Source organism: Macrotis lagotis, chromosome 4, assembly GCF_037893015.1.
Source record: "Macrotis lagotis isolate mMagLag1 chromosome 4, bilby.v1.9.chrom.fasta, whole genome shotgun sequence".
Taxonomy (NCBI): domain Eukaryota; kingdom Metazoa; phylum Chordata; class Mammalia; order Peramelemorphia; family Peramelidae; genus Macrotis; species Macrotis lagotis.
In genome coordinates, this window is record NC_133661.1 from 89,483,990 (window position 1) to 89,499,345 (window position 15,356).

The 15,356-nt window shown below is 36.7% G+C and overlaps 1 protein-coding gene across 16 annotated transcripts in view; it reads right to left on the minus strand.

The window, feature by feature from the left end:
• The window catches only part of TACC2 (transforming acidic coiled-coil containing protein 2), a 295,485-nt gene that overhangs the window by 72,806 nt on the left and 207,323 nt on the right, over window positions 1-15,356 (minus strand). For all 16 annotated transcript variants that reach the window (XM_074233463.1, XM_074233458.1, XM_074233462.1 and 13 more), the window contains one exon: window positions 3,000-3,136. In XM_074233463.1, the coding sequence (XP_074089564.1) occupies window positions 3,000-3,136 (137 nt within the window). The remainder of the gene's footprint in view (window positions 1-2,999; window positions 3,137-15,356) is intronic.

The window sequence follows — 15,356 nt, forward strand, 5'->3', positions numbered from 1 at the left end:
CAGAAGGAGACCATCTGAATAAATCATCCTTTCTGCCTTAGCTGCAGTTATCTTTTCACCTGTGACAACATCTTTGCCCCTCACCTTGTAACTCTTCTGCTACACTAACCACTGTTTTATTGACTAAATCAAGGTCACTGGTTTGGGATACCTTAATCATTACCACTGTGACCACACTGTAATTACTTGATGGAACTAGTCTGACATAGGGAAAAAAGCAAGTGACTAAATAATGGGAAATCTGACTGTTAATCCTAGTCTACCATCTAATAACTGTATGGCCTTGGACAAGTCATTTCATCTCTTGGAGATTCAGTTTTCTTCATTTTAGAGTAGCATAATAATACCCTGGGTTATTATTTTGAAATAAAGTAACTTCTGCAAAAGCACTTATAAAACTATTCAACACCATACAGATATAAGGCTCTTATACTATTATAATTTATTTAGTCGACTCCTATCTGAGCTTGACATATGTCCTTGTTCGTTCTCTGTAACAAGGATTCTTAATCTGGGATATATGGATATCCAAGGAGTTCACAGAATGGGGGTCTGTTAATTTGGATGTGAGAAAAATTACATCATGATTTTTATCATTTATTTCAATTATGAAATAAGAAACAAGCATGCTTCTGGGAAGGAAAGCTAAGATAAAAATAATGGTCCAGAACCTCTATTTTAGAGAGATGTATCAAAGAACTGACTGCAGAGATTCAAAGACTTTTGAATCAATCATTAAGATCATCCAATCAAATTGCCTCATTTTACAGATGAAGAAATCAAGGCCCTGAGACAAGACACTGACTTGCCTAAGGATAACCAGCTAATGAGAAATGGACCCTGAATCTTCTGAATCACAGAAACTGCTCCAGGAAATGCAAGTTTAGCTTGTTGACTAAATTTATGTTAAAAAAGCAATTGTTTGATAGACCTTTGATAGAAAATTTAAGTTTTCTAGGTAGAGACCTCTGGCCTTTGTGTAAAACTGCTCTTTCACTGATTTAGAAGTGATGGATAGCTTAAAAGAGATTTTCCTTTCCTTTCCAGATCCTCTATTGACATAGTTCTCTCTTTAGCCAACCAGTCAAATAGAAAACTGTTTTGCAGTATTTTGTAATAACTCATATTGGCTGCCATGTTCTATACCATGTATTCCATAATACAAAAAGGCAATTTTCCAATAAAGAAAAGTCTGTCTTGCAGAATAGAAAGGCAACTAATCTTTGAATTAAGAGATCTGGCTTCTTTCTTCTGTTTCACTAACACCATGTGTCAAACCAAATCATGTGCCTGGGCCTCAGTTTCTACATTTGATCAAATCTTCATGTGGTATTTCAACTCAGCTCTCTATGGACTATGCTAGCTGCCTCAAGAAAAAGACAAATTGTGAGACAGGAGAGTGGAAAGGCCCTTGAGCATGACAGTGAAACAAGTTGGGTTCTTATCACAACTCTGCCAGTAGCTTAAGTGATCTTGGACCAAGAGCTTCATTTCCTTTGGCCTCAGTTTCCTCCAAATTAAGGGGTTGCATCAGATGATCTCTAAGTCTCTAACTCTACAATCTCTAAGTCTTCTTCAAAATGTGATTTTGATATTTGACTAAAAATGCTACATTCAGACATATGCATTTCTGTGGGATTTAGATTTTTTCTGTTGAGATGAAACATATATGAGCTATGCTATAGTCTTCCTTCTAATCCTTTTCTGAATTATATCATGCATTTTCATGAGCAAAGCTTATAAACTCAAAAAACAAAACATTCATTTTAATTCCACCCAAGGACTACAAAATACTCAGCACACAGCAATTTTCCCTGAAAAGATGTGTTGAATGTTTTTTTTTGTAAATTCACATTAATTAAGTGTCGTTCAGCTTTTTCCCCCTGAGCTTTATTGTTGATGGAAAGTAACAAAAGTAGATCTGTTAAAAAAAAACCCAGGGAAATAGAAGAATCCCTATAGATTTCCTTCCCACTTCACAACCAAATAAATAAAAGAAATTACCCTCTTTTTGAGAACAAGGTCTCAAATTTGCTAAGTGTATCTAGATACTGCTGTTGATTGATTGATTCCACTGAAGAGAACCTGCTGGCAAGAGTATTAAATTGCATTTGTCAACTTATAAAACTCCTTGAGGCATTTTTTGACACTAGCAAAGGCAGTGTGTTTTCCTTGATTTCCTTCCTTAGCCATGAGCCCAGGGAAGTATATTTGCTCAGGGAAAAAAGCACTGACTGGTTTCAATTGCTCTTAAAACAATGACCTTGTTCAGACCAACAGATGCAAAATGGTATTACATCCCTTTTGAAAAACCAGCACCCAAGTGAAAATTTTATTTTATTTTGGGGTTCAATGTTTTCCTAGATTATTATTAGTATGATGTGTTTATTTTGGGTATTTACATCTTCCTTCAATGTCCCCAAATAAATAGACATATAAATAAAGTAAATAAACGAGAAAGAATGAGAGGATAGCAGAGAGCAGAAAATAGGGTGGGAGTGGGTGAACAAAGGTGTTTAAGACTACATTGGGAATGTTCTTTCTGAGCCCTTTATGGCTCTATATTATAATCTTTTCTTATCTTTAATCTCCAGATTCCTTTCTTTCCCAAAGATTATCCCCTTAGATCCATGGATAATTTCCACTAGAATTTTTAAAGGTCTCTACAAATGAATAAAGTCAATGTTTTGAATCAAGTAATTTGCTGTTTTAACTTGCTGTGCACTTAATTGTATTAAAAATGCATGAAGCTCAAACTCTCCTCACAAGTATCCTTAAACAAAAAAAGGCTGATTTCATGGTCCAGATTGTAAAAAAACTCAGATTACATTTGGTTCCCTCCTAAGAATATAAATACACTCTTGGGGTTTGAGGTTCAAGTCTAGCCAAGTCCCCAAGTGTAATATTGGAATCTTTTTTTTGAGAATTAATAATCATAAGATTAGCTCCCTAATGGTCCTCCCTCCTGAGCAATCCTAACCACTTGGCACTTTCATTACCTGGGTCTTCTGGAGGTGGTTGTGGTCTGATTTCTTGTTCTGTAATGATTTCCGGAGGTGGAGGTGGTGGAGCAGGAGGGGCTTTGACAGGAGTTGTTGATTCTGGAGTCTCAAATGCTTCTTCAGAGTCAGAACTCCTAACCAAAACAAAGAAAATGAGATGATTTTTCATATTAGATGAGTTTTACAGCAATTAAAATAAACAATGAAGTTTTTCAACAAAATTGATCAATTAACAAACATTTATTAAATATCTACCATGTGCCACTGGGGTAGGCAGATGATTCAATGGATAGAGTTCTGGGCCTGGAGTCAAGAAAACTCATCTTAGACACTTACTAGATATATGACCTTGGGTAAGTCATTTTACCCTGTATCCCTCAGTTTCCTCATCTGTAAAATGAGCTGGAGAAGGAAATGGGGAACCTCTCTAAAATCTTTTCCAAAATCAGGGAAATCCCAAATGGGGTCACAAAGAATCAAATAGGACTGAAAAAAATGACTAAACTACAACAAAATGTGCCATCATGCTAAGGGATAAGTCAAAGATAGTATTTACACAACTAGTACCTTATAGGTATGCTTATGTATAACATATGAACATTAAAAAATAAATACAAGATAATTTTGGGGGAAAGGCACTAACTACTATTATAGGGTGTGTGTGGAGTGGGAAGTTAGAGGGCTCAGAAAAGGTTTCATGGAGGAGATATTTCAACTGAGTCTTGGGGAAAACTAATAATTTTGAAGAGAAGGAGGTTAGAATGTGGGACATTGTCGAATAACCAATGTAATGAAAAATAGAGGGCCACATTTAAATAACAGGAGGAAGACCAGTTTGGTTAGATCATACATGTGTATGAAGAGGAGAAATGTGAATGTAAAAATGCTGAAAAAAGTTAGTCATCTTTGAATGTCAAACAAAGGTGTTCATGTTTGATTTTAGAGATAAAAAGCAGAATTGCTTGAGTGAGTAGGGAGGTAGATGAGCAAAGTGTAGAGGCAAGGTCACAAGCAGAACTGTGGTTTAACATGTTGGTAGCTATGTGGGGAACACACTGCAATGGGAGAAAGAAGAAGTAAGACCAGAAGATAAATTGGGAGAACATTATCTAATAAAATATAAGCTTGTTGAGGAAAGGGATGATTTCAAATTTTCCTTCAAAACCAGTATCTAGTCAGGGGCAGCCAGGTGGTGCAGTAGTTAGAGCACTGGCCCTGGAGTCAGGAGGACCTGAGTTCAAATCCTTAATAATTACCTACCTGTTTGTTATCTTGGGCAAGTCACTTAACCCCACTGATTTGCAAAAGCAACAACACCAAAAAACCATTATCTAGCACTAAATCTGATTCAAAATTGGACATTCATAAATGTTTGTTGCTTGATTGATTTTACCTTTGGATAAATTTCTCAGTTTCCAATCAAACTGAATATAGAATAAACATTAATAAATTCATCTAGCCACATTTTTTGTTTTTCTTTTTCAAGGCAATGGGGTTAAGTGACTTGCCCAAGGTCACACAGCTAAGTAAGTATTAATTGTCTGAGGTTAGATTTGAACTCAGGTCATCCTGAGTCTAAGGCAAGTGCTCTATCCATTGTGAAACCTAGCTGGCCCCTGCCACATGCTTCTTAAGGAAGAATAGCATCATTCAGGTTTTATATGTTCCTATTCCTCAGTGAATACCCACTTTAAACTCATGAGATGGGCATTTTCCAGTTTAGCATGGAAAGCAAATACAATGAAGCCTTTTTTATGAACTTGAGGAACATTTCTTAGAATAGAGTAATGGAAACAGACACAGAAAGAATAAAAGGATTTGAATTTATATGTCGCTATGTGTTTTCTGGTTAGCATTTCTTCTAGGATTTTAAGCATGATATAAGACCAAGAGGTTTCTAAATTAGAAGAAGATCCACATGGTCACAAATTCAAATCACAAGGGCTTGCCCAGTTAAAATATAAGGCAAAAAGGTGTGGTCAAAATGCTTGCAAGAAATTTCCCAGTCAAAATGGCTGCAGTTATGTGCCCAAGAGAGCTAAACTTTGAAATGAAAAGAGTGACTATTTTACTGAAGAGCATTAAGAGTGCCAGCCTTAAAAACAGAATAAAGTACAAAAAGTACTTTATGCGCCATCCTGCCCCCCGACATTCTAATTCACTACTGTGAATATCCTGTCTTAACAGATGAGAATGAATCTCTCAAGTCATTTATTTCAACAAAAAAGCATTTATGAAGTTCTTAATGGAGTTGGGCCCTATGCTAAATGATATGTCACAGATCAACCATTATGGAAGCAAGAGAGTTAAGTACTAACATCAGCTTTCATGACTCCCATTTTCTTATCTTATCTACTCAACAAGCATACCCAAACCTTGGGTCTATAGTAATAACCAAGTTAGGCCAGCTTATACCCCAAGAACAAAGCTCAAATCCTTTGTCACAAGGACATAGGAACTGAAGCTAGAAGTAGTCTTAGAGGCTACCAAGTCCAATTCCCTCACTTTGCAAATGAGGAAACTGAGGTCTAGAGATGTAAAGCAACCAAGATCACACAAGCAATAGATCTTGACTCTTCTAGCCTATTCTATCAAATCTTTCACAAACCCACTACAGCTTACCATAAACTTACTCTCCCATGGAACTTGTGTCATATTTGTACAGACAATATGGAATAAAGGGCAGATTAATTATCTAGAGTCTAGAACTGAATTTAATTCCTGCATCTGATGGACTGAGTAGTTTTGAGACAATGGTCTTTGGGTCTTAGGCAGACTCTCTTCAAGATTATAAGCTATCATCTATTTTGATAAATACTCAACAAAGTCAAAGGTCCTTGAAGTATTATTTCTATGTCTTGTCTCCCTGATAAGACTATAATGCTTCCTGAAGACAAGAATAGACTTTTATGTTTCTTTACATATGCTAGAATACCTTAACCATAAATATCTGTTGTTTGGATGATTTGAAATCCCTAATTCTAATGCCAATAGTGAACAAGTTTTGATTCTTTAAATTTCTGCTCTTAAGAAGTCAGAATTCTGTGCTACCAACAATTTCCATGATTACACAAAGGAATGAAGTGGAATTCATATTACTAAGTAACTTTAGAAGGTAACGAATCCAAACAGTAAGTTAACAAGTTTATTGACCAATTTATCAGGGCAAAGGAGTTCTCTACTCCCCTACCCCTTCTGAAGTGTTTTCTAGTTGCCACCATTAAAAATAATGAAATAATATAAAACACTTCAGAATAGGAATGGAAAGAAGGAGATGGAGGAAATGGCAATATTTTTAATGCACAAGTGAATCCCTAATCCATACCAGAAACAAAAGGAGAGATGGCATCTTTTTAAAAATATATATATCAATTCCAAAAGAGGTCATCCTACAGACCATGGACTAGACTTTGCAGTAAAAAATAAGTTTTATTTATTTAAACTTTGTTTTTTTTCCAGTAATTGGCACAGGTGCTTAATAAATATTTGTTGTGTTCTATTTGCTGTACTTTGAGGGTGGTACAATGGAAAAAAGACTGACTGGAGTCAGAGAAACCAAGTTCAAATCCCACCTCTAATACCTGCTACCTATGTGACTGGTGAAATCAATTCACTTTACTTCCTTGGTCTCAGTTTCCTTCTCCATAAATAAGGTTGTTGAACTAGATGATTTCTAAAGTCGCATCCAGCTCTAAATCATGATGATAAAATTCTATGAACTCTGTCAAAGCAATGGAAAACTTTTTATACATAGGAAAAAAATACAAAGTAGCTACAACATTGAGACCCAAAGAGAAAACAGATTTTTCTCATTTAGACTCACTGGTCTTTCAATGAGTTCTTCTTTACGCCTGTCCCTAAGTCACACTCTCATTCTTAGAGAACACAAAGGACCACAGATTAGAAGAGACTTGATAGAAAGAACCAACTTGCCTCCTTCCTCAAATTTCCTGCAGAACCAAGAAACTCTAATCTCCACAGCTTTTTACAGTCATCCACGTCCAATGTGCCTACTTCATGGGAGACCAGAAAGCCATGTCATCTGAAGAAAATAACCCATCTTTACCGTTTTTCTTCTACAGAATCCACAATTCTTTGATTTTTCCCAAATGTTGGGGGAGGGAACCTCTACAATCTTTAATACTATATTAGTTACCAATTTCCTGAACTTCTCGAAGTTCTTAGATGCCTTTATACTACTCCACACCTGCAGAAGCTCAAACAAACAAAGTATATTCTATTGCTTTTGTCTCCCTCTGGGTTAGTGGCATGTGGTAATCAGAACACAAAGAAACCTGGCTCTTTCTTGGCAACTAAAATGGCATGATGGGCTGGGTGCTCTTGGGTTTCTCTGTTGAATTCCAATGAGATCTGTGCTCCTGCAGCTGCCTCGACCCTACCACATGTCTTGGAGGTGCCCATCCATCACAGTACCTGCAGAGAGTCCTGTCAAGGGCCAGGAGGACACAAGCTATTGTTCCTCCTGCCAATTCACTCCAACTTCCTCCTTAAAACCCTTTGACACTCTCAATGACTAGCATTGCATCGACTTCTTTCAGTTCTCTCTTTGTTTCCAAGCATAAACTCCTGCACATTTGCAGCAAACTCTCTGGGTAGCAGAGAGCAAGTTAATTAGAAGAAGCGGATGGCAGCTTTTTTAATGAGCTGTTTTTCAGTATTCAGTGGTCTTGTGCTCAAAAAAGTATTTCAAGACCAGAAGTCTCTGTGTTCCACCCACAAAAGAGTCTGCACATAAAAATATAACAGCATTTGTGAATCCCAACAGCATAGAAACAGTCATTTTTATTTCCCCTACTAGAAATACACTGTTCTCTTGTAACTTCAAAATGAGGTTGATTTCATTTGCCAAGATTTAAATTGCTGGAGCTGCTTCTGTATCTGAGAGAAAGATGTAATGATTATAATATCAATTTACAAATGGATGAGTAGAGTATTTGCTATGGAGGTGCATAGTTCAACACTTCCTTCCCCCCCCAAAAAAATCTAACTTCGTTAGTTTTGAGATTTCCTCCAGAGGCAGCTGCTATAACAAAAAGAAGGGGAAAACATCCACCACCAGGCAACCAACCTTTCAGTGCTAAACCTCTCTCCACCCAGAGAGGTCAGTTTTTATATAACAAATAATCCATGCCTCCACTTACATCCAAAACTGTACCAAGTTTTCACTGGCATTGTCTTTGAGAAGTAAAAATTACACCTCTAAAGGGACATCAGAATAGAACTTTGAAGAAAGATAGTATCTAGGAAGTATAAATGTAGATATTAGATAATTCATGAATATGATTTTAGTCAAATCAAAATGCAACACAGAACAACTTTCACTGAAATAGCAATAATCTCATTAGTAAAACATCTAGTGGCCTACACATATTAAATAATGGAAGGGATGTATAGGGAATTATAGCAGATATAGAGAAGGGGAAAGGAACACTTATTGTGCATGTTATGACACTGTGGGACAGGGTTAGGGCTGAAGTCAGGAAAACGTATCTTCATTAATTCATGCCTGGTCTCATACTCTTACTAGCTGTGTGACCCTGGGCAAGTCACTTTACTTGCTTCAGTTCCTCTTTTATAAAATGAGCTGGAGAAGGAAACAGCAAGCCACTCCAGTATCTTTGCTAAGAAAATCCCAAATGGGGTCACAAAGATTCAGATAAGACTGAAACAACTCAACAGCAATTAAACTTAAAATCTTAGATTAATTGGACTTTAGCTTTAGAAGGAGCTTAAATGTTGTTTAGTCCAACCTGTTGGTCAAAGTCAATAGATTGTCAAAGGTAGGTAAGTAGTAGTTCTCTTGACTCCCTGTTTGGTGTTTGACAAAACTGAATGCCTTTTCATTCTGAGCTATATAGATAAATACTCTTTCCTGTATATAGACTACTAGAACTAAAAAAAAATCTGGCACTTCTTTCTTAAAATTTATTTATCTTTTTTTCCAACTTCATGTAAAGATATTTTTCAACAATCATTTTTCTGTAAGGCTTTGAGTTCCACATTTTTCTCCCTTTGTCTCTTTCCTTCCCTATCACCTTGAGAGAGAATAATCTAATATAGGTTACACATATAAAACTGTTAAACATATTTCCATATTAATCATGTTGTGAAAGAAGAATTGGAACAAAAAGAAAAAAAAAAACAGGCACTTCTTAATGAAGAGGAAATGCAGAGATCAGGGACTTTAACAATTATCTCTTTCTTAAATGTCAACTGATTGCCAGGAAATTATTTTTAGGGTGAATCAATTCCCAAGAGAAGTACAAGTAAACATATTTCTCTAGAGAAACCCAACAAAATACCAATCATTAGCTCAATTCTCTGATTGAAAAGATAAAATACATCAATCCTGGGTTAAAGATTCAGTTATGTTACATATTTACTGTAAGCCTTTGGGTAAGCCATTATATTTCTCTGGTCTTAATTTCCTCCTCCTTAAAATGAGGATGTTGTTCTAGGTAATATCACAAGACCCTTCCAGTTGTTACCATTTTGGAAGAGGAATTTGGAGACTATAGGCAGAATGGTGAGGAAAGGGATAGTCCCCTTACTATACTTCCAATAATTCCAACTTGTATACCTTTTATGAAGAAAAAAATCTGATTAAATAAAGCTGATTATTTCTAGCCTCCTATGACTCCTCTGGACTCCTTGATTACTTTCCCATGAAGACAGAATTTGGTGAAACAAGAGTACCGTGTGGCCCCAATATTTAACGCAGGGTCATGCATGATGGACTAACAATGTCTGGGCCAAGTGAAGGCATGGGACTTCTCTAATGAGAACAATGAAATGTGTTCATACTTCCCAAAAATGGATTGGTAGAGTCTTATAAGACTGACTACATACTTGACAGCAGCAATTATAGGATCTGTTTTATCTTCTGGGAGGGTTACAAAACCAATGATAGTATGACATTTAACCCAAGATTCTCACAAATTTATGTTGAATTCAAGATTTGGATACAGGTCTTTCTAGATGAAAAGTTCAGTGTTCATTCTCCTGTTCCATACTGCTTCTCAATATTATCGAATTTCTAGATATTAGGAATCTGTTGCTAAAGAGACATGACCAAAATGCACATGATTGCAGTAAGTATTATCCAAATTCCTTCCAAATTGTGGCTCCATTATTCTGCTGATGGAATTAAGTGATGTGGCAGAAAAGATGATATTAACTTTTATAAGAAAATCCTAAGGAAATAATGTAAAATGTAAGCATTATAATGTCAAATAAACTGTTGCTAAATGAAGGAATAACAGATGAGAGTACAGAATCTGAAAAAATGGACAAAAGAGTAGAGATGTTGGTCATAGAGAATTTGGTCTACTTTACTTATTGACAAGCAGAGAGAGAGAGAGAGAGAGAGAGAGAGAGAGAGAGAGAGAGAGAGAGAGAGAGATGTAGATAGCACCAAAGAAATAAATTCACCTTATACAGAATAGTGTCACATAGTGATTTTTGTAGGGGAAGGCAACAAGAGGAGTTACTTACAAATGCCCACAATGGAACTAGAAACCTTGAAAAGTTTATTTGACTTCAACCAGGCTGTTTAAAAGTGAAAGACTCTTCCCCTTCCCCCTTTAAGGTCAACCTATTCTGTGATCTGTGGCTTATTTTTCCCAAGCTGCTAGTAACTCAGCATCAGTACTTCCATCTTTCTCGGAAATTCAAGTGTTGTCGCTCCTCAGAATGATTTGCATTTGTCCCCAAAGCTGCTGACTTTCACAAAGCAGTAAATTAAAAAAAAAACACAACCCATGGAAGCCTTGATCATAGAGGGAGAAACAACCCCTCTTTCAAAGGACAAAATCTTGTATTATACCTACACACTGGTTATTTACCAAAGCATTTATAAATTAAATTAGACTCTTATTCCCCTTGAGAAGCTATAGTCAAGAAACATCTGTAAGACAGACCATTTTCACAATGACAGAAGCTTGGGATAGCTTTTTCTGTGACTGTATCCCTGAGCATTTTCATAAACACATATTGTTACAGAGAGCTTATTTACAAAATGACACCAGTCCCTAGGCTTGAAGAAATAAAGGCATAGATGCCTATAGCACAATTGTAGGAAATGCAGAAATAGTTTTGAATTAACCTCCTTCTGCTACATGATTTTAGCTATTTGTAATTGAATTGCAGTGTCACTTTTTTTTCAACAAGCTTTGGAGGCTGTCTAGCTTATTTACAAGCCTCACTCAAGATGAAACAATAATCATTCCTTCTATTGCATCTTAAAGTTAACATAGCATTTTCTCGCAGTAATCTTAAGAGGTTGGTAGTGAAGGTTTTTTTTTTAAATCTTCCCTACAATCCCCATGGGATTTTATAGATGCTAATTCTGTCACCACAGAATGAAGAGACCTCATCTTTTCAGTGTGGCCTCACAAGGCACCCTTTGACCAATTCATTGAATTATCAGACCTAATTTTGGGGTACCTTTTTCTTCTCTCACCAGATATTAGCAACAGACCACAATGCCTAGGGTTTAATACCAATATCTAGCTCTTTGTAATTAGGTCTAGTAGCTACAGAGACTAGTCAGAAATATCAGGAATCTGGGCTTCCACCCTTATCTCCAAGGCAACTAGGTGGCACGATGGATAGAGTTCTGGGTCTGGATTCAGGGAGACCTGTGTTCAAATTCAAATTCAGACATTTACTAACTTTGGGACTTGGGCAAGTGAGTTACCTTCTGTTTGCCTCAGTCTCCTCAACTGAAAAATGAGGACAATAACAGCATCAAGCAGGGTTGATGCATCAAACAAGATGATATTTGTGAAGCATTTTATACATGGTAGGTATTTAATAATAAATACCCTTTTCCTTCCTTCCACATCAGGTTTCACCAGTGGTGACAGCTATCTGTGGAGGAAATGGGTTGGTCTAGGGTTAATTCCCTTAGGAGGATTCCCTTTTTGGGGTAGAAAATCAATAACTGAAGAGCTGTTCCTATACAAAGGGCAGTTTTAGGCTATTCTAGTTTAAATAAAGACTTTGGGAACACCTTGCATTTGGTCAAGAGGGGAAAGTGGAAGAGAAGGAAGCAGAGAAGACAAAGAAAGAAGGACTTGTGCTCACTTTCACGGAGAGGCCTCCTATCTCACTCTCCTTGGCAGGGTTCATTTCTTTGCAATTCAGTGAATATTAAGACCCTTGGAGGAAAGTCAGAATGGGAAAATTTCTAACCCCAAAGTCAGAAAGCTCAAATAACCAATTTTTGTTTTTCCTCTCCACAATATCATATCAGATGATCATTGATGTTCATGATGACCCTACAGCACTATGAGATTCTGATTCACAGAAGAAAGATTAAATTATGTCTACTGTAGTTTTGTGCTTACTATTCAATTTACCATGCTACATTTCTCAGAAAAATGGATAGTGAGAGTGTGTGGTAGAGTGAGTGCCAAAAACTTGAATAGAGTAGAAAAGTGATCAACTTTCATGGTTGGAGGGGATCCCAGAGGTCATCTGGTCCAAACCCCTCCTTTTATAGATGAGAAAACTGAAAGCCAGAAAAGAGAAGTGACTTACTAAGTTCACAAAGATAAGAAGCAGTTATGAGCAACACAGCAAGGAAGACCTTCAGAGGAGAGTCTGCTTTACCTGCCCATCACTATCAAGATGACTCTACTTCATCAGTTTCCCAGTCCATTAAATAGAAATAATAATACCCAAGCAACATCTCTCAGGACTTTTGCAAAACTCAGATGAGATTGTCTACAAGAAGGCAACCTGAAAACTACAGTGCATTTGTTTTAGGGCTTGTATCTGTTGTTCAATTGTGTCTGACTCTTCAAGACCCTGTGGACCATAGCATGCCAATACTGTCCATGGGGTTTTCTTGATAAAGATGCTGGAGTGATTTGCCATCCCTTCTCCAATGAGCAGTAGAAGTTTAATAAACACACAGACAGGTGGTAGGCACAGCGGAAAGTACACTGGGCTTGGAATCAGGAAGACTCATCTTTATGAGTTTAAATCTGGTCTTGGACATTTACTAGTTGTGTGACCCTGGGCAAGTCATTTAACCTTGTTTGTGTCACTTTCCTCATCTGTAAAATGAGCAGGAGAAGTAAATAGCAAACCACTCCAGTATCTTTGCCAAGAAAACTCCAAATAGGACCATGGAGAGTTGGGCACAACTGAAAATGACTGAATAAAAATAAATGCTTGGTTAGATAAATGAAAATCATCAATACCCTGCATATAGTAGATGCTCAGTAAATGTCTCTATTTGATGCTAAATGTTGTTATTGATAAAATTTAATTAGCCAGAATACTCCACTCCCTGACTGTGATTGATTAGTGGAGTAAAAATAAGGACCCCTTAAATATAGAAATTCAAGTAGCTGTAATAGTGAAGCATAAGAATATATGATTTGAAGATAAAATATATGTACCTCCAGACCCCTCCCTGCAAAATTTAATGCACATCACTAAAATAGCTGTGGAATATTGCATCATGAAGTGAAGTAATAAATTTCACTTGAACGTTCATTGAATTTTAGTGCAGCGACCCTGGAAAGAATTGAAATCAGCAAAACAAAAAGAAATGCTGACTTTGACTTTCCATGATGCAGTTGGTCTTGCTTCTCTTAAGCCCCTGAAAAATAATCTAGAAGGATGAAACTTTGTAGAATGGTCTTCTTACATCCATCTATCATTTTAAGATTTTTAGTTTAAACATGCACACACACTCACATACACAGATGCATATAATTTTAGACTTCATCAAAGTCAGAGTTAGTCTGAGTTAATCATTGGGCTTGATGAACTTCTAACCTCCAGTATAAACTTTTCATTCTTGAAAAAATATAAACTTTCAACTATGGAACTAAGTTCCTGGAATAGTTTAAGACAGAATCATACTTGTGTGTATAATAGGTAGCTAAGAGTAGCTGACTTTTATATAGCATATTATAAATTTGCAATGCACTTTACAATATTATTTCATGTAATCCTCAGAACAGTTATGAGAGGCATATGCTATTATTAACCCCATTTTAAATTGAAGAAATTGAGGCTGACTTGCCCAAGGTCTCATAGCTAATAAGCCTCTGGGTCTGAATTTGAACTCAGGTCTTCCTGCCTCCTGCTTCAGCATCTGAAGAGCCCACTCTTACAGATTCAGGAATTCTTTCTTTTTAATATATTTATGTGGGTTGGATTTTTGCCTATTTCAACTACTCTTGCTGAAGTTTTAAAATGACAAGATCCAAATTAGAGACCGTCATTGATTCCAGACTAGTCATTCTATTGCTCTGTGACCCTGACTTTAGTCCCATGAAATAAAGAAGCTTGACCTCTTCCTAAGATGAATCAGACTCTGGGACCACAAAGTCACTCAGCTCATGTTTTAGATACCTGACTGTCACAAACAGGAAAAAGAGGGTCTTTCTAAGATTTATTTGAGGAAAGGGAAAACAAATGCTCTATTCCTGCATTTCATGGACTGCATTCCCTTTGATGATTATTTACGAATTTCTTAAGCAGAGGTTAATAAATAGCATGGAAAATATTACTGAAAATATATTCCCTTGTCTGAAGGATGAAAAAGGCAAAATTGTGTATGGTATTAATACAATCAGATGATTATAAAAAAACACAAAGGATACCTGGATACATGTCAGGAGCAAAGGATAAATGATAGACAACACACATCCTCTGTTGGTATCCTCACAATCTCAAAAGGATTTAAGGAAGCTCTTCCCTCACCTTTTCCACTAGCCATTAGATGGGCTACCTTTGATGAATCTATGGAAGCATACAGATAGTATGGATGGGTTGGGATTTGAATTGCTAGAGGAAATATGTACTTTGAAGAGCTCCCAGTTAGAGAAACTGTGCTACACCCCAATGTTGGAATTGAGTTTACTAGTACATTTTCTTTCAGTGGACACTATTTGAACATACTTGGACTGTCCACTTCACAAGTACTCAAAGTTACAAAGCACTTACCTATAATAACCCTTTGAGGTTGAGGGTGAGAATGCTGTTATGGATGAATAGTTTCATTTTACAAGAAGAGAAACTGGGTTTCTGAAATGGGAGATATTTGCCCCTGGTCACACAGTTGGTAGTTGTCAGTACCACAATCCACCACCACCATCCCTTAACCAGGTCTCCTAAAGCCAAGTTCAGGGCTCTTTCTACTCTAAGGCCAGATTAGAGCCAAGAAGACCCTGATTCAAGTCCTGACCCCTGAAACAAAAATGGTTGTCTGATCCTGGAGAAGTCACTTAGCTACTCACGGTAAGTAGCTAGCCTGCAAAGTTTTCCTACATAGGAGTAACCTATATAAACGCAATGAAATCACAAGTC